We start from the raw sequence: 23,388 nt of genomic DNA, 5'->3' as shown, positions 1-23,388 counted from the left end.
AAAATCCTCAAGAGCGGGGGCATGTGAACGTCAAAATAACCTGCGATTACGATAATGCGTGCATGTGTTTCACTGTTACAAGTCGTGAGAGGAGCAACAAAGACTTTTTATTCTTTTGTCTGTCACGGAGCAGGCTCACTATTTATATCCATGATGCACAAGTGTTGAGCTCAGATAATAGAGCACAATTCCACCGTACTCCCTGGAAATGGCCGTAATGACACCAAACTGCCTCCCCTGTCCTCACATGTTGTCAACAACCTTCAGAGCAGATGAACTGCAGATTATCTGTCATTTGGTTTGTGTCATTATGTCGTATTTCACAAACATTCCTTCCACATTGTGAAAAATCAAAACATGCTGTTTTTCTTGGGGTTGTGTTTGGTTTGTAGACAAAATGACAGTGAAAATAAATTCTTGAGAGGGAATGAAGAAATCGGCCACCTTGTTCTGTATGTCTGCAAATCTTAGAGCCAAATCTGGGGCTGAGTCTCTGACACCGCAGCTGAAAAACATATAGACATAAATGTACTAAAATGTGATTTAGTAAATATATTCAGATCAGAACATTTATTTTAAGAGAGCTATTTTGAAACAGCTTCTGCCAATTGAAATACAATTAAATTTCAGTTTAAAGTGTACATTGTGTGCAGAAGTGGAAATAATCCATATGCACTTATTTTACTTTAAATATATTTGAACTTCTGTGCTTATTTTATGCCTGAGTGACACATTTCAATGACATTTAAAGTGTATTTGTAATGGTTTCACTTTGAACTTACATTAAAATACAATACATTCTGAATATATTAAAACTCTCAATAACTCCTTATAAATATTTTATAAAATATTTATTTATCTTTTTATTTTATCTTGCATAGCAGAATATAACATGCAGAGTGCACAACTTCTTAGAAAAATGTTCTAAATAAATATCATTATTCCAGATGTCATTGCGTCGTCTTTAAAGGGCCAGCTCATCTTACGTTCAGCACCTGTTTCTTCTTGAACTTCCATCACATGGTGTAGTAAAAGGAAGGTGTTGCTCACCTGTTATCTGCTGCCTAAATTCAGATGCATTGCACTTTATTTTTTCCTTTACTTTTTTTTTTTTTTTTTTACAGATAAAAGGTATCCAGTTAGGAAAATTTAACTGATCTCTACAGAACTGGATCCACAGATCTGTAACTAGAGTCATCACTTCAAAACGTAACACGGACAATTTGTTTCACAGCCTGAATATAAATCTTGCTGGTTCATCTAACTATCACTAAACTTGAACTTCAATATGATAACGGCAAAAAAAAAACCCAACAGACTGCCATCCACACCTGTGTGCTTCCTGCAGCAATTCCCCACATATCTGGCTCTAGTTAGAGAGAGAGAGTGTGTGTGTAGGTGTGTGCGTGTGTGTGTGTGTGTGTGTGTGTGTGTGTGTGTGTGTGTGTGTGTGTGTGTGTGTGTGTGTGCGTGTGTGTGGAGGGGGGACAAGAGAGGGACCAACCAGTCTGCAGTCAATTTCACACTAAATGCTCCGTGTGCTGGAGGGTAAAAAGAAAAAAAGAAAGAAAGATTTGATAAGCTTCTCCCTGGGGACATTAATGATACAAATTTCTTGTGCTGGATGGTTGCACAGCAGCTTCTGGTCACATCCAGCCTCCATGCCTCATCACCCTGATAAACCTCTCACAGATTCAGAGCTTTTAATAGCAGCACATCTTCAGATCTCCAGTCCCATGGCAGTCAGACTGAACAGGTTCTTTATACTCCAGCCTCAGTGGAGATGGGGAGGGTGACCACTTACACAAAATTCAATTCATTTACTGCTATGTAGTCGTAGAAAGGCCCAACATTGCTTCGATGTATTATTTGGTGTACAAAATGGGTTTTTATGCATGTTGGGACTCCATCCTAAATGGGTTTTTGCCTGTGATAAATGCTGGGATGCAGGCACGTGCAGAGGAGGGGGCACAAGGGGCCGGAGCCCCTGCCCCTTTTATCCTTGATGCCCCTGGTGTCCTTTTTGATGTTTTTATTTTTTCTTTTTCAATATTTTAATATTGAAATATTTTATCTGTATGTCAGAAGGCCTGCTTGTGCCCCTCAGCAATAATATTAACTAAATATAATAATTGATCAAAATAAGCTAGTCTGGCTGCCCTCAGTCTAATGACGCTGAGAGTCCATGGTGAGGAGGGGGTCAGATCTGTGACTCTAACTACAAAATATTCATACCAATGTGTGAATATTTTGTTCATTTTTAAACCTGTTCAAATTATAAACCTTATAGAATGATTAAAAAACTATATTTACAGTAAATGAATGGTTTAATTATACCATTCTCAATCTGAACTCAATATTTAACTATTAAAATCCCAGTTTTAATCCGTAGCCTCCTGAAATGTACACCTCCAACATCCGTCATGATTAATCCTTTGCCTCAAATGATTTAGTTATCATTTGAGGCAGTTCTGCATTGTTAACTATTAACCCTATTAAAGGGTTAATAGTTAACAATGCAGAACTGATCTGACCGTTTTCATAGCAACGATCAGAAGCAAGACATTCCCCCAGAACCACAGTGATCTCATCGCAGCTATGACCTCACTGTCTATGAGGTCATAGTTACATAGATCAAAGAGCTTCTAGGGTTATAAATGCTTCAGTCTCAAAATATCAGGTAGGAGACCAGCAACTCTTTGACACTTTGTTTCTTTCAACAATTTTTACAATGGAAAACGTTTTAGTGACCCTGTTTTTCCCCCTCTCTTTTGGCGCAGGATACCTGATTACAACTGGTGTGAGGAAGGTGTGCAACAAACTCCTTCCTCACATCAAGTTTGAAACAAACCATCAAGACGACTGCAACAATTACGATGAATTTGATGCCTTTGTCTTCAATCCTCCTCCAGCTGGACAACAAACCTCCCTGGCCGGGGAAACCTCAGAAGACAACAATGCTGTAGAGACAATTGACGAGGATTGCGTGAGTTTTCAGCCTGAACCGGCTGAAAACTCACCATCCGGTTTGACGGGAAAGGGATCAGATGTCGCTGATCCCAAAGAAGAAACTTCCCCGGCTGGGGAAGAAAATGAACATCGGTGCCCTGACCATTCGACGTCGAATCTGAAATCAAGCGATAAGAAGAAATCGGTGCATTTCGCTGAGCTGCCTGTACCTTACAAATATCAAAGACCTGGCTGCTACATCTGTTATGAGGAGGCAAAAAAGAGACTCAGGCAACAACCTGAAGAAGAAGACCCATGTTGTTGTGCTGTATGACATACAGTCAACATACAGCACAACATGTTATCGTTGCTGCAGCATCTTGTTGGAAACGTTGGAGGAGCTTAGCTTCCTCCAGTCTGCTCCAGTCTCCAGTACAAAGAGATTTTGTGGACATTAGATAATAGATGGATGATGGAAACATTTTTTTAAACTTGTTTATATGAATGGGCTCTTTGCACCTGCCGCGCTGACGTCACAACTGCATGCCCAAATGCGGCTCTTTTTTTTTGCTTTCAGTTACTATAACTGCTATAAAAGTCAAAGTCGTACTTAAGACACAAATAAAACAATACTATGCACTTTGTTTACGTGTTCATGAATTTCCAAGCGATCCTGAATTACGACGGCTTGTAAATATTCGTTGCTACCAGTTGAAGCTAACGCCGCACAACAAAGTTTGCAGCCTTCATTTCACTCCGGATCAGCTTCTTCAGCCTAAAGACGAAGGTAAAGGAGCCGTCCTGTGTTATTAACATTAAATCGCTTCTGTATTCAGCCTGAAAGAGCGAGTGTTTGGGAACGAGAGAGCAGAGCCGGACAGCCGAGCAACTGATCCGCCTGTACACACCGCTGTACACACCGCTGTACACACCATCCTAATGAGCCTGGGCTCCTTGTGCTTCGTCGGGCTGCAAGCAAAAAGCCTGAACTGTAATAAGGTACAAACATTGTCCGATAGAATGGATGAGAAATGTTTAGATACTTAAATAGCAGATTTTTACAAGAAAAATGTCCGAGAATATTGCCTACTAGCATAAGCTAAAGCTAATGTTAGCCACAAAGTTTAAAGAAAGTAAAACTCACCTACTGTGAATGTATAACGAGGCGAACATCTTAAAACCTTTCTCCGGCTTACTTGTTGGGGTTTCGGATCGATGTACATTATTAATTGTTACCTTGGAAAAGCCCGGCAAATGCCCGGTGTAAAGTACCGTTTTCAACAGATCGGAAACATTTGAGCCGTTTTTCCGAACGCGGAAGCTCAGGTGCAAATAGCCCAATATTCTTAGTATATAATTAATGTAATTCTTAGTAATACAGTAATTATCATATTGCAGAGTACTATACTAAAATGACTCTAATAAATCATAACAAGTATTGTTAATAACAACAATAATAAATAATTATCAATATAAATATTAATAATTAGTAATATTTATATTGATAATTATTATTACTGTTGATTATGATAGAAGCAACAAAGTCATTGTAATTCAATATTGTTTTTTTTTAAATAATAATAATAGTAATATTGATATCGCCACACACACACACACACAAAAACAGAATATCCAGTCCATTACAGTTTTATGATTTCATGGCTTGATGTTTATTTTGTGATTATTGATAAGTGATCGCCGTGGTAGATTAGCTAACGCTCTGCTGACGGTCTGTCAGAGTTGGTGTTTAAGTCGCCTTTTTTATTTTCTATCTGAACTGAAACACAGAGTTGACATGACGCCGGCTCCGCCCCCTGGAGGAAGTAGAGCAGTCCTCCTACAACCACACAGTTATTAGGTGAGTCTGAATTCAGGGTCTGCATTCTTCCAAGGACGGATTTGTAGGCCGATTGCGTCATAGCCTGTCCGAATGTGAAGACTCCTTCAAATTCGTCCTTCTTTTCCCCAAATTTGAAGAGACGGGTCCGGCGTGTCCTTCACGGCCCAATTCATTGCGGGTCCCAACCAGGCGTTCATGCAGAGCGTCGATGGTTGTGAAGAGCGGCAAATTATATAGCTATTCCACACTTTAAGTGACACAACGTGATTTGGTACAACGTTTTTATCTGCTCGGTTCATCAATAGGCTACGTCAGAGCAATACGTTGCTCTGACATTTTCAGACATGTCTGCTGCCTCTGTGTGCACTTTTTTAACTTTGCGCCCCTGCCCCTCCAAAGGTCTCTGCACGGCCCTGCTGGGATGTACTGCTTTATCAGCTTGAGTAGGTTAGGAGCTAAATCCTGCAGGGGGTTCTGAGTGCAATGAGTAACAGGAAGGCTGACGTAAAAATGGGATACAATGCAACATGACTGTTCTGACTGCAGAAAACTATGGGATACATTTCCAACTGAGAACCTCAATGCAGTGGCAAATAAGTTTTATTTTGAGTGAAGATTAGAATTGTGCCATTCACACTGCCATGAAAAAGTCTGACGTGGGTCACATAATGGATTTGCCTGGTGTGTGGAGGCAGACGTAGATCTATAATGGACTGTATGAAGTGTTTTCCAGGCACATTTTGTAGCACATTCAAGAAACTTTTTTACTTCAGTTTGTATAAAAATGCTGTATAAAATATGACTGAAAAGAAATTTGACTTTGTGATTTAACAACTTGGAATTGGACCTCTGTCTCTTTAAGAAACTCCTACTGTTTCTTAAACTCCGGCTTCTGCAAGGCACCACAACATGGCTCCTTTATTAACTCTTTAATAATATTTTGACCTGATTTGCCCTAACAAGTAGCTCTTATAATGAGCTCAGGTGGTGCACAGTTCCACCAGGTGCTTGCTAATTGCTGCTGGCTAGTCTAAAGGAGCTGAGTTGGGGAGTTGCGGAAACCAGCAGCACCGTGGAGGAGCTGCGCCTCAAAGGCGGCGGTCGGTTCTTCCAGGCGTTTTTACATAGTTGAATGGTTGCCGCGGGAGATTGACGGATTTGTCAAAGATGAAGAAATCAAGGCAGCACTCCACGTATGTTTTTGACTAATGACTAACATTCTAGCATGACTTAAAGCTAATGAAAAGACAATTCTACTTGACACAAGCCATCTAGCAAGTGTTGAATTTCAAAGCCTGGCAGAAATGTATTCATTTACATGTTGCCCTGGGTTCTGTAAAAAAAAAAATCATACAAAAAAAAAAAAGACGCACACACAACAAATCAAACGCAGCACATTCTGGGGTTTCATGCTGCATAAAACTTTAGAACTGTCCTTTGTTTTTTGTGTGTGTTTGTTTCTGGTCTGGTCTGTGTCTCCCAGTGATTCTCTAAAAGATCATGGCAGCACAGCCCTGTATTTATTGACCTGCCAGTGCAGCATGGTGAGAGATTTGCTATGTGTGGCTGTCGACTGAAACAGCGTCCTGCCTACAGCTCTCAGCTCTGCGCCGGCTTTGCCCATTATTGACCCCATGACAGAAAGAAAGGGTCTGCTGCTCTGCGCTGACTTTATTCCACTCAATAGTTTGCCGGAGCTCCACTGGCGTGTTTTCACTGCGACTCCATGAACATCAAAAGTCGTTTCTCCTCTCTGTCACTCAGGCTAACAACTAAACAAGGTAGGCTGGCACTTATTCCAAACAACTTTATTATTTTCTGTTTAATCCTATTTGTTTGTTCTGTTTGCCTTTGTGAGAGTGTTGCATTTTCTTAGTTTGTTTCTTCAGAAATGGTTTCCAGTTTGGATTTAGGCATTTTGGAGAATAACACTAAAGAAAACCTGAATTCTTTTGGCATCTCTTTTGGTAAACTGCTAAGTTTGACACAGATAAGGAAAATTATCTTTAAGGTGGTGGACGTACAGCAGCCAATCAGAGGAACACACATGATATTGATGTTTTTGAATGAAAATGAGTGAGTTTACGGTAAGAAAATAACCTTTCAGCCAATAGAAATGATGAATCAGCTTAATCACTCTTTATTTGGTGAGATTTCTGTTAAGGTTTTAACTGCTAAGAGGCTCATTTAACCAAAAATAAATAAGTTTTAACAAGATGTCAGACAACCAAATGCCATTCATTCCCAATATTATAATTAAAAATTCAGAGAAGAAACAGGTCATACGTAACTAATCAGATGTTTTATAAACTCAAATGAGATTTAAAATGCTTTAAAGTTGCACTTGATGTCTACTTTCACAAACTCAGTTAAACGCAGAAACAAATTTATAGAACACAAAAGTTCATTTTTTCTTTCTTGCGTTTTTTGTTACTTCTCAATTCCCTTACCTTTAAACATGGGACCCGCCCACTGTTTGAACTTTTTTATGCAATTTGAAACGACTCAAACTAAAAGTTTTTACATCCATAGGATGCAAAGTGATGTCAGCTGGTATTTCACAACCACATTTTCACCAGACAACATTGTTCAGTTTGTTGCTTTGTTTGATTTTACTGCACTAAAGCTAAGCAGGTTGAGGCCGCTCGCCTTATAAATCCGCTAGACCGGCTGAAACTTCTCCGTCTGTCTGTGGAGTGAAGTAAACATTTAGATTTTGCAACAAGCCAAACAGCATCAAAAATGATACCTTCCGGTGCGCTTCCTGGTTTTATCTGAAATCAGCCAACGAATTTCACCAGCAACATCAGATCGCCTTCCTTTAGCATTGTCACACGTGCATTGTTGAGTTGAGAGAATCCAAACTGAACATTTTTCTTCATACAAATCTCAACATTTATTACTTTTTAACTAAAGCCCCAGTATCCCAGAGGTACAAGTTTCATTTTTGAGTTGCTTTAAATCTATTAAGTTTGCTTAAATAGAGAGTTTTGCTGTTCACCTGAGATAATTTTTTTCACTTTTCAACAAATTCACTGCTGTCTAACATCTATTATGAACGTCTCAATGATACGTTGAAATGTAAAGTTAAATAATTGTTTCAACTCAAAGACCTTCTTAAGTGTGAGATCTTTAAGCAAACACTTTTAGAGGGCAATTCTTACTTACTAAGCTAATTTCATGTATAACTTTATGATTTAACTCTTGTAAAAACACATCGTCCTCACTCATAATCTTAAACAGACTGTTGTACAAGCCATTAAACTTTGTGAAGGTTCAGGTGAAGTTACATCACTGAAAGCGTTCTCCAACAATGATCAAGTTTTGTTGTCATTTCAGTTTCCATGATTGCTTTTAGATGAGGTTCAAAGTGTAAAACACCACGCTGATCTTTCCAGCACATTTCTCCAAGGTGTAAAAGCCTCAATTACTCGACAAATTAACCCGCTGTGCCTCGTGCGGATGTTTGGGAATACCTCCGTGCTGGCAGGCCACATGACAGCAAGGCCTCGTGCTCTCATTCATGCACCAGTGGGGATTATTTCCAGGGCGAGCCCATCGATCCGCTTGTGATGGGGTGGTGGTGGGGTGGCCTGCAGCGCTCACTCCAGCTGCCCACTGGGTGTGAAGGACACTGATGTGACAGCACTAATTACAGAGGCAGGAAGCCAGAGCTACAATCCTCCACGGCAGCAGCTCAGGCAGAGCTCCGCCGGGTCAGAACCTCCCTCCACCAGCCGCTTCACACCTCTCACCCCTCCAGGGTGGCGTTTCCAGCATCCCACAGCCAAAACACAATGAGACACGCAGCGCTAACTCACGGCATTCAAACCAGCAGAAAAGAAACAAATGTGGGTTTGATCCATAAATTATTTTGTTTTAAAAAAAAAACTAAAAGTTGATGGTTTTGTTTAAATTTTTTATAGCGTAATTAAAGTTGTGTATTGTGCAACATTTACCCCCACCGACGTTAAAGTAACACAACTATTTATCTTTATGCGGTTCATGAGTGTCGGTAAACTTCTTACTGTAACTGTTAAGTTCTGGCCAAAAAAGTCAGAAAAGGTGAGTCAAATCAAAGATAAGAAGAAAACCATTTTAAAATGTGTAAAGATGTTTTTTTGCAGATTTAAATGTGACAGTTGTGTGAAGAAGTTTACATTTATAGAGAGTTTTCTGCAATCATCAAATGCTCAAAACTATACAGGAAAAAATATGATAAGAGATGCCTGTACCTCAAGAGCCTAGAATGTGATTTAACTAAGTCAGGCTAAGATCTATTTTCATTCCTGTTGCCAATAAAAAAATTATCTTTTAGCATCACAGAACCGGCCGTTACTCAAAACAATGGGAAAGTTATCAAAACCTTTTTCTTAACTTTGTTGAGATCCTTGGGCTTTCCCTGCGGTTTGTACGTATACAAAAGTTGGGAAAGTGTTTCGGAGTCATTTCTAACCAAGTGTAGATTACAAATGTTTCAGTAAGTCTATGTAACACAAGCATGTGTCAGAAGTCTTGAAGACCCGAATCCTTTGAGGAGAGAACAATTTCTTCAGGAACATTCAAGGCAAATTCTGCCATGGAGTTGAAACTTTCCTCTGTTCACACTGAGCCCAGTTTTATTTCAAAGTGTCAGCCGTGAAGCTAAAGTCAAATTTCAACCCTAACTGAATTATGGAGATACACACAATAACAAGCTCAGAGAAAGATTGATCTGCTTGGCTACAACAAAGAGAATTAGGGAGAAGTCAAAGCGACGCTTTCAAACCTTGGAACACTGAATCAAATGTGAAGCACGGTCAGGATAGCATCATGCTGTGAATGAGAAGCTGCAGGGAGAACTTCACCTTCAAGTTCTTGAACTTTAACTAAGAGTGTAGAAATTCCAAATGAAGCAGGCTAACCTTAAATATCTGCATTACGCTGGTCCTGAACCTTGAACAAGATTACGAACTCTTCTAATTCTGTCGTGAATTCAGAAAAGTTCAAATTCAAAAATTATTTATTAATTCCAAACATTGTTGTAACTCATTAATTTAGATTAACTCATTAATTTAGATTAATGAGTTAATATAGAGTAACTCATTAATTTCGATTAATTAGTTAATTTAAATTAATTAACTCATTAATCTAAATGAGTTTAGATTACAATAACAGTTTAGACATACAATAGCAAGAGTTATTGTAGATCAGGGGTGTTAAACTCCAGTCCTCAAGGTTCCGCTGTCCTGCAGTTTTTAGATGTGCCACAGGTAGAAAACTCTGGAATGAAATGGTTTAATTCCCTCCTCCTTGTGTCGGTCAGTTCTCCACAGCTTTAATAATTATTCTATTCCGGTGTGGTGCAGCAGAGGAACATCTAGAAGTTGCAGGGCAATGGCCCTCCAGGACTGGAGTTTGACATTTGTGTTGCAGATCTTTCCTGTTGGTAGAAAAAAATCTCTTATAGCAGTCTGTATTACAGCAAATCTGAAGAATCCTCTGACTGAAGATACTTTGTTTTCTCAAGATAGAGTGAAGACGATGGTCCGGATTGCCATTATTTTCTTGATTTTATGAAGAATTCTTCTTTGCATCATCATCTCTGGAGAATCCACAGTCATCCCCAGAACAGAACCAGAGCAGAATCAGAGCAGAACCAGAAGAGAACCAGAGCAGAATCAGAGCAGAACCAAAACAAAACCAGAAGAGAACCAGAGCAGAATCAGAGCAGAACCAGAACAGAACCAGAGCAGAATCAGAGCAGAACCAGAACAGAACCAGAGCAGAATCAGAGCAGAACCAGAAGAGAACCAGAGCAGAATCAGAGCAGAACCAAAACAAAACCAGAAGAGAACCAGAGCAGAATCAGAGCAGAACCAGAACAGAACCAGAGCAGAATCAGAGCAGAACCAAGAGAACCAGAGCAGAACCAGAACAGAACCAGAAGAGAACCAGAGCAGAATCAGAGCAGAACCAGAACAGAACCAGAAGAGAACCAGAGCAGAATCAGAGCAGAACCAGAACAGAACCAGAAGAGAACCAGAGCAGAATCAGAGCAGAACCAGAACAGAACTAGCTTTCTTTATCAGATTGTTGGGTCTTTTTACATTGTTGGCTTTGATGCTGCTGATGATGAAGAACGGTCAAATCCAAACAGAATTTGATTAGAAGTTTGGTCAAGGTATAAATTTGAGCCTGTAACTATATTTTTATACTCTGTGTGAATAGTCAGTTCAAAGTTATGAGGCACATTATCATTTTCTCAAAAAAAATCTGTTTAATGTTTTACTATCATCTATATTTGCTAGTTGCATCAGTAGAAAGCCATGTTGACTCAGTTGCAGTAAAATCATTATAGCACCACACCTGAGTTTCCCATTAGATAACATCATTTCACTTCTGATCTGAAAAAAGAAACATTCACTTTTCAAAATGTTTCCTCCAACAGCCTCTCATCCCCAGAGAGGTTTTGCTGTTTTTGAAGAGCAGCATCTTGCTTTTTGTTTTCCTGACATTCAGTGTCCTTGATGGTTGACTCTCAGCCATTAAGACCAGCCAAGGTGAGAAAGAGAGAGAGAGAGAGACTGGTGATTTCTCAGAAGTGACCCTGGTTGTTGTTATCTCTCAGAGTGCTAGAGGTCCATCTTTTGGAGTGTTTGCTACCTGAACACTGATGATCACACAGAGGCAGCGTTCACACACAGGGAGCCAGTCAGTGGACTGAACGGAGGATACTTTTGCCTCCTGTGTTGATTGAGCGGCAATTCTTTTTTTCTGAAACAGAAATAAACCCTTTTTTTGACTCACTTCGCTTCCATTGACTATATTAATGTGCAATTTGACATTTTGAAAGTAAATTTGCTTCTAGGAAACAAGCCAATTAAAAGAAAACAAAACATATTTTTGATTAAAAGAAGTTTGGCCAAGACAAAAGTGGGTTTTATTGGGCCTTTCGAAATTGTTTTTTCTTTCTTTCGCGAAACAGTGGAAACACGAGTTACACGATCAGCAACCGAGTGTTGCCACTGGCGCAAACCACGAAGAAGACAACAGGAAGTAGTTGGAGGATGATGGCACTGCATGTTTTTTTCTTACTGACCAACTTCTTCACGTGTGATTTTAACTGCCTTTCTTATTAAACAAAAACACAGCAATTGAGGAATTCTATTTTTTGGCATTAATGGGAAATTGACAACGTTTTGCACACAGCAAGTTTTTAATGGAATACACAGAGTGGAAATCAGACTTGACTTACTTTCAATTTTTTATATTTGATCATTCTAGAAAGTTTTTATTAAATTCTGGTATTTTAGCTGAGGTAAAATTAGAACTTACTCGAAATGTACATATCTGTAGTAATTCAGGAATTGACTTCAGATTCACTGCCATGGAATTTGAGATTATATTCAGTACAGTGAGTGAAAAGAACAGTTCAGAGAAGGTAAATATGAAAATAAAGATTTTATTTTCTCGACACCTCCACCAGCAGGAACATGGTGGCCTTGTTCCTCGCTGGTGGCCCTCAGTGGGTGAACTGGTGGCACGTGCGATACGTTACCATCGCATTTGTTTTAATTATGTGCATTTTTATTGACATACCCTCGCTCCTAATTATTTTCCCATTGATCTGCATGGCAGTGCTGCAGCAAGCAGGTCAGTGAGCGAGAGCTGCTGCTGGTGGTAATGCAGCTGGAGGTCATGTCCCAGATATGGCGCTCTCGCACACATATACACACTTTGCATGGACTTCCATTCATCTTTTCATTCATTTCTATAGCCTAACCTTAACCCTTACCTTAAATCTAACCTAAACTCAATTCACTCTTAAACCTAACCCCTAACCCACAACCAACAAGGAGTGCTGGGTTCTTACATTGCAGCATTTGTTAGAAAAATGGGTCATTCAATGTGAGAAATGTCAAAACACACACGCATATCATTGAAAAAACACGTGCCAAAAAGGTCAAAGTTTGTGGATGACTCTGTCCTGTTCCAAATGACCAGATGCTGTTACAGAAAGCAAGAATCATAGAGGCCTAGATGAGCCAGGCCACTGACCTCTTCCAGAAACTGGACGGTTAGATTAAAACGTGATTATCTTTCTAATATTACTATCACCTGTGACCAGCCCAAATACTCTCATGTCTTCTTATCAAGTCAAATTTCTTTTTTTAAATGGTTTTTGGAGCCTGAACAGGTTTTCCAGTGTTCAGTACAGACCAGATTCTGAAACTCCAATAGAGTTTAAGAAAAATCTTATTAACACACAGATCATATTCATTCATCAAAATGCAACATTTTCTGTTTTTTTTTCTTTGTTTTAATTTGTGTGTTGTTTTTTATTTTATTAATGTACTGTATTTTAAAGTACTAAGTAATGTACTTAGTACATTACTAAGTAATGTACTAAGTATTTTGTACTCTAATGTAAAAATAAAATTAATCTTTTTTTTTTTTTAAAGAAACAAATAATCTTACAGATGTGCAAGCGAAAAGCTGAACAGGTGTAGACTTCTTTAAGTCTTTTGTTCAAGCGAGACTTGGAAAACCACAAGCTGCATTTACATTACAAATGTGCACAAAACTTTGCCGATATGCTACCAATGTAGTGTTGTTTCCATTAAATAAGAAAAACTTCTGACATCGTCTTCCGGTCGTCTTCTTCTTCGTGGTTTGCGTCAGTGGCATGACAGTTTTGCCAAATGAATCGATGTCGATGCGGCTGGGATACCACCTCGTTTTAGCACCAACACGTTTGGTCGACAGCTGAGCGCTTCCTCTGAATCGGCGGGTTTCCATGAAGCAAATTCATTTTCGGAATATCAAAACGTGCAATTGTGTGGTCAGCAGAAACGCAGCTAGTCTTTGGTTAGCCACGAAGCTGTGTGTACATAGGTATTAACCATGCTACTATAGCTAAGGGTGAATCTACAAGTGTCTAAATAAAGTAATTTTAAACTTGTCAGGATGGACCATGGAGACAGAGGGATGAGGGTGTCTGACCTTCGCTATGAGGAAGAGGATGGTGAGTCTGTCTGCATGTGTGGCTCCCTGCAAACACACCAACTGGAGTCCAAACCTCCAGTTTGTTTGTTAAAATTGTGTTGAATTGGCTATTTGACAATGTAGTTTTAGACTGTGAGCAACTGAACCTCATATAGGTTACATCATCCAAAACATAACATGCAAAAGAATTACGACATCCGAATGTCTGTGCATTTTTATTTTTTAACATATTTGGACATGTGGACATTTAAAATAAATCAAAACCTTCTGTAAAATAGTAAAAATGCTGCCTGGGCACAATAGTTTAGCTGGAATCACACACGGCTGTATCACATCAGGCACCGAAAACATGATTATTCATCATTTTGAAGGAGGCTTACTGTATTTAAACATTACACCTGCAGTTTGGTATGCTCCCAACTGCTGAGGTCAGAGAGAACACCATGTTGAGATTCAAAGAGCCTTCAGAAGGAACATTGTTGCCTTTTATGAGCCTCTCAAGAGATCAAGTGAGGTCTAATTTCAAATCAGCCTTTCCACTGCATGGAAATCATTCTGCAAGAGGGGGATGTTAAAAACAAGCACCATGTCCAGTTCCAGCTGTTCACCCCGCAGGCTGGCCGCAGGATGCTACAGTAAAGCTTAAACTGTTGTCACTAAGCCTCCAGCTGACTCTTATGTTTGACTTTAAATGTGCCACCAAAAGGATGAGAAGAAGTTTAACATTCATTAGACGAAAGAAAGGAGGAAAAAAAACATAACTTTCTAGAAGAAAAAAAGAAACAACAGAACAACTAAAGTTTGCCCGGATTTATGTAATAATGTCCTTATGAATTGAACAGGGGGAACATGTTAGGCATGAACTCAAAATAAGAAACAAGAAAAGTACATGATAGCAACTGGAAAGCGAATGTGTCAACCAAGAACTGGTCCTGAGCCTAGTCAAAGCCCAGATCTGGATGTCTGGACTGAACATCCCAGTGGTGATAATGTTATTTACAAAGGTGTTGGTGTGTCCTACCTTTTTTTTTTTATCAGCTAGAAATCAATTGATGATGTTTAGCTGTGATCAAATCACTTCCTTTATTCAACTTTTTTTTAAAAAAACAGTTGTGCTTTATAAAACATTTTGCAATTTTGCAGTTATAGTGAAACATGACTGCATTTAAACATTTAGCCAAGTGAAAACATTGCTAAGTTGTATATTATATTATATCATATTATATTATATTATATTATATTATATTATATTATATTATATTATATTTATATTTCTGGCGCAATGTTAAATTCTAATCAACGAACCGTGTTCCTCCACAGACCATCAATCCGTCTACATCGGCGTCCCCGTATCGCGTGGGTTACGCCGCAAACGGAGGCGACGGCGTTCGAGTCGAGAGGCTCAGGAAATGGAGAGGGACAGACACTACGGCCACAACAGACAACACGACCATGACCGCTACAGAGACATAGACATTGAGGAAGGACTTATGGACTCAGCTGAGCAGAGTCTCCAAGACATCAACCGCACAAGTAAGAGCGATCAAACAAACAAAGACGGTTCCTCTAGAAGGCAGGCCACAGGACGCCAAAATACATCTCCAAAAACCTTAAAATGTCACTAGACTCACAGCTGACTTACTCTTGCTGTAAACTTCCATTCAGGGAAGATGGCAGTCTAAATTTTGTTTTCAAGCAGCTGTAGAAATGATTTTTACTGATTGATCTTTCAACAACCAGCTACATTGTGCATGTAATATGTTCCCAAATCAGACACAAGAACTAGAATCAGGGTAAAGTCTGTTCATACCTCCATCTGACCCTTCAAGCGATTTATGCGTACCAAAGGCCATATTTTATAGAGAGCAGCCTCGACTGCACTGTGTCAAATAACCCACACTAATTGAAAGACCTGCTCACCTGCGGAGATGCTGCACCAGGAACTACTGAGGGATACAACATGGAAACCTCTGAGGAGTTACACTGAATGCAACTTTCTTCTTCTATGCTTTTGTAACACAGTTGAGAAGGGTACAATATGTTTTAGGTAGATGGGCCAATAGGTTCGGCTGTCGGAGCACGATGGGTGTTTAAATGACACACATACACAGTTGAGTGAATTTAAAAAACAATTAGCTTTAGTAACATGAATCATAAACTCACAAGTGGACAAGACATACAATTAAGAAAATAAAATTACACACAATAAAATACATGAAATAAAAACAACAATACTTGGCCAAGTGCTAAATATCACATTTAAATCTATTGGGTGCACCCTGGTAGTTTGCGCTCTAATCTCTTTTAGATGACAAATGAATCAAATTAAATCCTGGTTCAGGTCTCACTCAACATGGGAGGAAATCCAGATCTTTCTAAGTCCAGGTGGGAAGGCTCGCCATCAAAGTCAGTAGGGGAATCCACTCCAGGAACAATCCAGGAGAAGAGAAGAAAAAGCAAAAAAAACAAAAACAACACAACAAAAAAAAAACCTGATCTGTCAACAGACAAGACCAGCAGAAACATAGAATTATTATTAAACCATTCTAGCTTATTATGTTTCATAACTGTTCGAAAAATCCTTTTCCAAGAACAATAATAAAACATTACATTTTACACAAACTCAGCAAAGGTTCACGTTTTAATAACTAAGTAGGTCAAATAAAGATCATTATTTGACAACAAGATAAAAGAACAAAAACCAAATGAAAGGTACAAAATATGCTCACCGATCTCAGTGCGGCACGTTCAAAACAACTAGACAGGGACTCTCATTCCAGACACGGAGGGCACTAGACAGTGTAAAATGCATATTTTTTAAGTTTTAACTTAAAGAAAATGAATTAAGTAAAATAAAAATACATTATTATATAGGCTTTACCTTCAGTTGAACTGAAAACAACTGCCAATCAACTGCCAGAAAGTGCAACAGTTCCAACTGATCTTAGTGGTTCTAACAGCAGAAAAACTGAAGTTCAGTTTTCTGAAACTTATCACTCTTTCTAACTTATAAGTTGGATTTAAACAATAACTATTTACAAAAAAAATTCCTTCAAAGTCAATAAATGATATTAGAAAGAAACCAAAAGACTCTCACTCTGGCTCAGCTGTCTGATCAGGGTTGGATCTCCCGCTCACAATCAACGCTGCCAACACGGGAAAGAAGGTGGAGCCTCTGTGGCATTCCACTCTCTGATTGGTCTAAACATTCATGGGAATCAAACTTCCCATTGGCCAGGCAGACTACCCCGCCTACCCAATCTCTATTTCCCAAAAGACTATCCCCACTTTATGTGGGTTACACCTTTCTGTTCAGTTCCAGTCAATCATGGAAGTCATAGTAACTCTGGTTCTTCCTGTTAAAGTACAGTTGTTCCTTCCTCCTGTTGCCCGTTTCTTGCTCTAGATGGGAGTCGACTTAATGATGAAAAATATGAGGTTGTTGTTTTCAAAAGGTACTTTTAAACTGACAAACAAGACTCATCAGGACATATTGTGATTTATTAAATATGACCATATTTCTTAAAATACACTTATGATACTTCTGATCCAACAAGCAGCCATAATTACATAAATATATATCATTATGTTTTTATTCAGACAACTTAATACTGTTTCTACAAATAACGAATATGGATCAGTTGAGCTCGTCTCAGTGAGATAGTTAGTGAATTATAGATGTCTTAGTCATAATAACTCTGACCATACTGAGTATTTCTTCCTGTTGTTTACCTGCAGCAGCAGCTCAGTGTGTTTACTGAGCTCAGCTGGTGTTCAGGTCAAGTTTTCATTTTAAATAAAGAAAGGCTTTTTGTCACGCTTTGGATATGATTTTACTCCCTTCTGGGCCTTTTACAGTAAGCAGCAGGAGGCTGAGACACAGCCTGAGAGGGATTGCTTCTTCTTTTGTCACTGACATGGCAGCGGATCGCTTTCAAATACTTGGAGTGTTGGTGAATTGCGGTTTTATTTAGCAATTTTCAAAATGCATGTGGTGCAATAAGTGGTAAAACAGCAGAGGTACCTGATCCGACGAACCCGATGCAAGCGGCAGCTTTTTAAAATGTTCTGCCTGTCGTACAAAAATGACATAAATCTACAAAACAACCACTGAAAAATTGTGAATTATTATGATTTTTTTCCAGCTTTGTGTCTTCCTCTGAATAGATGAAATCTGTAATTTCAACAAACTAAACAATGTTCAGTTTGTGTCCGTTGGACTAGAAATACCTGTGAGCAAATTTCTTATAATTTCACTTCATGATTGAAATCATCATCATCTGAAAACTTCCTGTTGTGTTTACTCACATTATCTGTGATCTTAAAAATTATTTGATGATGCAAGTGCACAAAAAAAACAAAAACAATAGAATCCTACAATAGCAGAAAAAAACAATAACAAGCAGGGATACTGTTAATCTAATTTCAGTAATTCGGTAAACAAAAACAGTATTTTTCTTCATAAAATAAATAAATATAGAGTAACTTACCACTCGATAACATTGTTCCATAACATTGTTTATTTCCAGCAGAATGTTTGTATAACATTATGACATGCTGGTTCATGGCTGCCTTGCAGATGTCCTCCTGGAACCCTTTAATTCAACTTAATTCAGTTTATTTATAAAGCACCAATTAACAACTAAAGTCATCCCAAGGCAAGCAAGTCCAATTTACGTAAAATATTGAACAATCCAATCATGTACACAGATACAAATTCAATTGCAAACAATCCAATCCTAATGAGCTACTAAAGCTTTCTATAAGCATATTAAGCTCTGTAGAAGAAATGATTGCTTTCTGACTGGTTTTTGAACATCTTACATAAGTTATTTTCTGTGACGCAGTGTCTCCAGCAGCAGAGCGACTACGCTACATCCTGAATGAAGACGACGACATGCCCACACCAACGCTCTTCACAGAGATGGATACTTTGCAGCGAGAAGGAGACGAGCTGGAGTGGAAGGAGTCGGCCAGGTGTGCGTCCACGCCCAAAACACACATCACACACACGCACATGTTTACGTGGCGATCTTTGTGGGGACGTTCCATTGACTTACATTCATTTCTACAGCTTAAACCTTACCCTTATGGTAATCCTAACCAAAACTCATTTCACACCTTAGTCCTCAATCTGACCCCTGACCCAAAAGCAGTGTTTCCCCTTCTGGGGACCAGGCTTCGGACCCCACAAAATGCTTTGGAACAAAGTGCTGAACCGATGCAAGGAGATGAAAACCATAATAAAACAAATAAAATGAAAAGGAAACATCAAATAAATAAATAAAACTGTAAGTTCAGGATAAAGACTCATGAGACACAGTGAACAGTCCTGAAGTTAACTTTAAAAATGTCCACTGAACAAGCCTGGCTAATGTCTTGTCACACAAAGATGTGGCATGAAAGGAAAACCCATTTGCTCAGAATTTCTTTTGAACAATGGAACAGTGACCAACATATTGATGATCAATAAGAACTATTTATTGTTCCTTTATTAGGTAACTGCTTATTTGTGACTGCATCACACAGCAATCAAAGCCCACAAACAAAAATGCTGCTCTTGAAAAACATACCAATTTTACAAATACCTCTTTATGATTTATATCACTAATCTGCACACAGCAACTGCATCTAATCATATTTTCAAATGTATTAATATTTATTCATGCAAACACTGGGAAATAAGGGAACATTGTAAATTGGAATATGTCTTGACATTAATAAATAAAAATTCTTATCTTGATAAATGATAAACGATACAATAAATGGCCACCTGTGCAAGAGCAAAATATCCAAGAAGCTTGAAGAATGAACTGAGGTCACCCAAGCTGCCCTTTCAGTGGACCACTGCCTGCTGAGCAGAGGGAACCCAAACAGCACATGTTGAAAACCTCAGTGACTTTTAACATTTTGTCCTTTGCTGATTCACTTTTTCTTTTGGTACGTTTATATCTGCAGGTGGGTGAAGTTTGAGGAAAAGGTGGAAGAGGGAGGCGAGAGATGGAGTAAACCCCACGTGTCCACGCTGTCCCTGCACAGTCTTTTTGAGCTCAGGACTTGTCTCCAAACAGGGACGGTGCTGCTGGACCTGGATGGCTACTCGTTGCCTCAGATAATTGGTGAGACGTCTTCCTGAAAGATGGGACAAAATTCCTCCCCACACACACACAAAAAAATTATATATATATCTATATATATATATATATATATCTATATATATATATATATATATATATATATATATATATATATATATATATATATATATATATATATATATATATATAAATCCCTTGTGGTCTGTTATTGTTTGATAAATTATCAATGTTTATCAATTTGTTGTTGTTTGTTTGTTGCTTCGTAGCCAAACACATTCAAAATGTGTATTAAAGTATGCATATAATATTTATCATGCGTACTTTGTGTTATTTGTCTGAAAAGATTCTCAGTCTTGCCTAATAGGAAGTATTTTCTGTCCTAACCAAATCTAGCTAACGCTAGTGGAGCTTGTCAGTAAACATGTTACTTGCTAGTAGCTCAATAGTATTTTTTTATTTAGTTATGTGCCATAAAATGGCACAATATGGCTGTAAAATCTCAAAACATATAATCAAAAAGAGGATTTGAAGTTAGAATAACTGAATGTTGCCAAGTTGTGGGATAAAATCTATTTCAGCTCTTCCAACAGGGCCGGTCCAACGTCATTTGTGGGCTTAAGCAGAACTGGATTTGGGGCCTGCCCTCCAGCTGTCAGGACAGATTTTTTTAAGTGTGGTAACAGGGAGTGGAGCTTAAACTAATCAATTATAGCAACTGCTTCAGGCAGCAGCAAATAAGAGAAGCTTATCGTGAGAGTGGCCCAGTCTCAGTACCTCATTAACCAACCACGAGGTTTGGGCATAAATGGCAACTATAGACTTGTTGATAGTAGAGTACCTAATCCTAGTAATCAAGTTTTTAATATTATCTTGAAAGTTTTTCTTTCTATGACATCAGTTTGTCGTTGACCAGCCTTTCTTTTAATCCACCAAAACTCGTAATGACTTCTTCATTGAGTTCTTCTCTTTTCTGAGAGCTAGAAATCTTTTGTTATGAGAAAAACCTTTTTGTGGTGGCGAGCTTTGATGGAGTGTCACGTTTCACAAGCCTTCTGTTTTTCTGAAGCAGCATTCAATCTGAAGGAGAGAAATCAGTCAATGTTTTTCTGCTCGGAACACTGATTAATTCCTTCACCATCAAGGCTTTGTATGTCTGAGTAAAAGCTATTTATCTCATGGGAACTGAACTCGTGTCTGTGCAGATGACATAATTGAGAGACAGATAGAAGAGGGCATGTTATCGCCTGAGCTCAGGGAGAAGATCAGCTTTGTGCTCTTGAGGAAACACCGACATCAGACCAAGAAGCCGATTCACCGCTCACTGGCCGACATGGGCAAGTCCGGCTCCTCTGCAAGTGAGTGTTCCTACTGGTACCAAAAACCTGCAGTCTGACTCAGCAAGGCCTGACTAAACCTTTTGCTTTACACAGGATAATGTTCTACCCCATATATGCTACAATCATTAGATTATCTTCACCAAAGTTAAGTTTATTATTAAAGCTTAGATGAGCTAAATAAGCTAAATAAGTTACTCAAGATGACTAAAAGACACAAAAATATATTTTAGGAAATTTGCTCTTATTATCATGATTAACAACACAAAACTTCTGTCCGTAATGCCAGCTTCAGTCGGGATTTAATAGTGATTTTTTTTTCCTCCCTAAGTAATGTGTTTATTCAGCTCTGTCACCAACAGCAACTAGAGCCGGTGCCTGCTTATCCTTAAAAGGTCTTGAATTCATTTACCTAAAATGAATGTCTTAAATTAATTTAAAAATGTAAATACACTAGTCGCAGGTCTCACATTTTGTCATGTCAGAGCTACCTAATCTCATACATTATATGTAAGTATTTTTGTATTGCCTTGTTGCTAAAAATGTGCTGCATAGATAAAATTACCTTTACCTTTAATCAGCTTTGCCTTCTATCAGGCAAAGGTTTGAGTGGTGTGCAGGCATCTTCATCTTGCGTCATATTTTGTGGCTCGAGGCAGTTCAAGCTCCCGGTAACAAGCTGCTAAAAGTTTCATGCCAGCGCCCAAAATTTTCTAGCTTGTTACAAAACTAGAAAGCAAGTATCAGCAGCTTGTTACTGGTAACTGTAACTCCTTTATTTGTCCATCTTAAATTGTGTTTGTAATGTTCTGAAAACGGTCTTTAAATGTCTTAAACTTGATTTGATAAAACCTGCTAAAACCCTGCGAGACGTTTTGTGCAGACATTCACTATGCATGTTTATTGTTCTTGTTGAATGGGTCCCTGCTCTCCAGCAGCCAGCAGGGCTCATATCCTCCACAGGGGACACATTAATGTTTGATGAGTTAATTATCACTGTAACATTTCCCCATCTCATCAGGGCAAAGCACATGCTGCTCAGTAAATCAGACAACATCACCTTCAACTATTTAGCTTCTGTTTTCCTCTGTGCCTGCTTCCCCGCCGCTGTCAGGTCGGAGCGTACCGCCCCGAGGTGGAATGGGTCCGGCTCCAGGTCAGGGTCAAGGGCCGAACTTTAACCGATCCACAGAGGATCTACGAGTTAAGCAGCAAGCTGCTAACTACGGACGCCTACGTGAGTGCTGCTTTGCTACGATCAGTTTTCATTAGACGTTTTTTCCGAAGTCCTAAAACGTTGAAAAAATGTAATTTCAGTTACAGTGCCTAGACTCGGAGTGAAATACACCAAAAATACAACATTTACAAGAAGATTCTTGCAAAATGGAACTCAATAAAGGAACACAAATACTTTTGTAAGCCCCTGTTAACTGATGGGACAAAAGGGTAACATTTTGAAATGTGTGCATCTTGTTACATCTAGCTTACAATTATACAACACTTAGTGTGTCCGTGTTAAAATGTTTCCTTAATAGACTGTATCACTGCAAACCAAGCAATAAACGTAAGCGCTACACAACACAATGGGAAACTTGATGTAGACTTGTGTTTTCAGTGAGTGTTTTTCCCTTCCAGGTCATGATCAGAGCAGAAGTATGAATGACATTGCCGACACTCCCAGCACAGACCAGGTGACTTCACAAACCAACTGCTTACTGTGTAGAAATCCAATCACTAAATCCTGATATGTACCAAAAGCATTTCGAGTTTATATTTCTGAATTGGTCTAATTTTATGTTAGCATACAAGCTGTACTCAATTTGCTGCTCTGCCTTATGGGAGAAATCACCCGCCTCTTGTCTCAGTTGCCTCATTGACGATTCCTCTTTCATTCCAGTTGTTGTAAAAAGCGGGATAGAAAGCGTGCAAACACACACGGAACCGATCCAATGATGCGCTTTAAACCCAGAGAGACATGCTGGGGCAGTCGCGGGGGCGTGCTGTTGTTGTGGGGATCAGGCTGCTGAGCTTTGAAATAGACAGGTCATGATTAGGTGTCGCTCTCTGGGAGGGATGAAGTAGAAAACAAAAAACTGAATGAGGATTTGTTTCAGAGAGTACGACACGGGTTATGAGCGGTCTTTGTCAGCCCAGCCAAAGGAGCAAGGATTTCTGCGAC

The 23,388-nt window shown here is 39.0% G+C and overlaps 1 protein-coding gene and 1 long non-coding RNA gene across 3 annotated transcripts; one reads left to right on the top strand and one right to left on the bottom strand.

Annotated features, from left to right (window-relative positions):
• The first annotated feature begins 3,861 nt into the window (after positions 1 to 3,861).
• On the top strand, positions 3,862 to 23,115 carry LOC129372922 (electrogenic sodium bicarbonate cotransporter 4-like). Its single transcript, XM_055050523.1, has 10 exons — positions 3,862 to 3,948; positions 4,738 to 4,807; positions 13,738 to 13,796; positions 15,098 to 15,310; positions 18,625 to 18,754; positions 19,736 to 19,896; positions 21,078 to 21,230; positions 22,324 to 22,446; positions 22,845 to 22,900; positions 23,107 to 23,115. The coding sequence occupies exons 3-10, from the start codon at positions 13,739 to 13,741 to the stop codon at positions 23,113 to 23,115; spliced, it is 903 nt and encodes a 300-aa protein (XP_054906498.1). The 5' UTR covers positions 3,862 to 3,948; positions 4,738 to 4,807; position 13,738.
• Positions 15,894 to 16,957, bottom strand: LOC129373029 (uncharacterized). Of its 2 annotated transcripts, XR_008607307.1 has the most exons (4): positions 16,875 to 16,957; positions 16,659 to 16,730; positions 16,507 to 16,569; positions 15,894 to 16,274 (listed from the first exon to the last, which is right to left on the bottom strand). It is a non-coding gene; the product is annotated as an uncharacterized LOC129373029 (long non-coding RNA). The 2 variants fall into 2 exon arrangements; XR_008607306.1 differs by having other exon boundaries at positions 15,894 to 16,569.
• Positions 23,116 to 23,388: the final 273 nt, after the last annotated feature.

Source organism: Poeciliopsis prolifica, unplaced genomic scaffold, assembly GCF_027474105.1.
Source record: "Poeciliopsis prolifica strain line A6 unplaced genomic scaffold, Auburn_PproV2 SCAFFOLD031, whole genome shotgun sequence".
Taxonomy (NCBI): Eukaryota; Metazoa; Chordata; class Actinopteri; order Cyprinodontiformes; family Poeciliidae; genus Poeciliopsis; species Poeciliopsis prolifica.
This window is presented reverse-complemented; position numbering and strand designations above follow the sequence as displayed.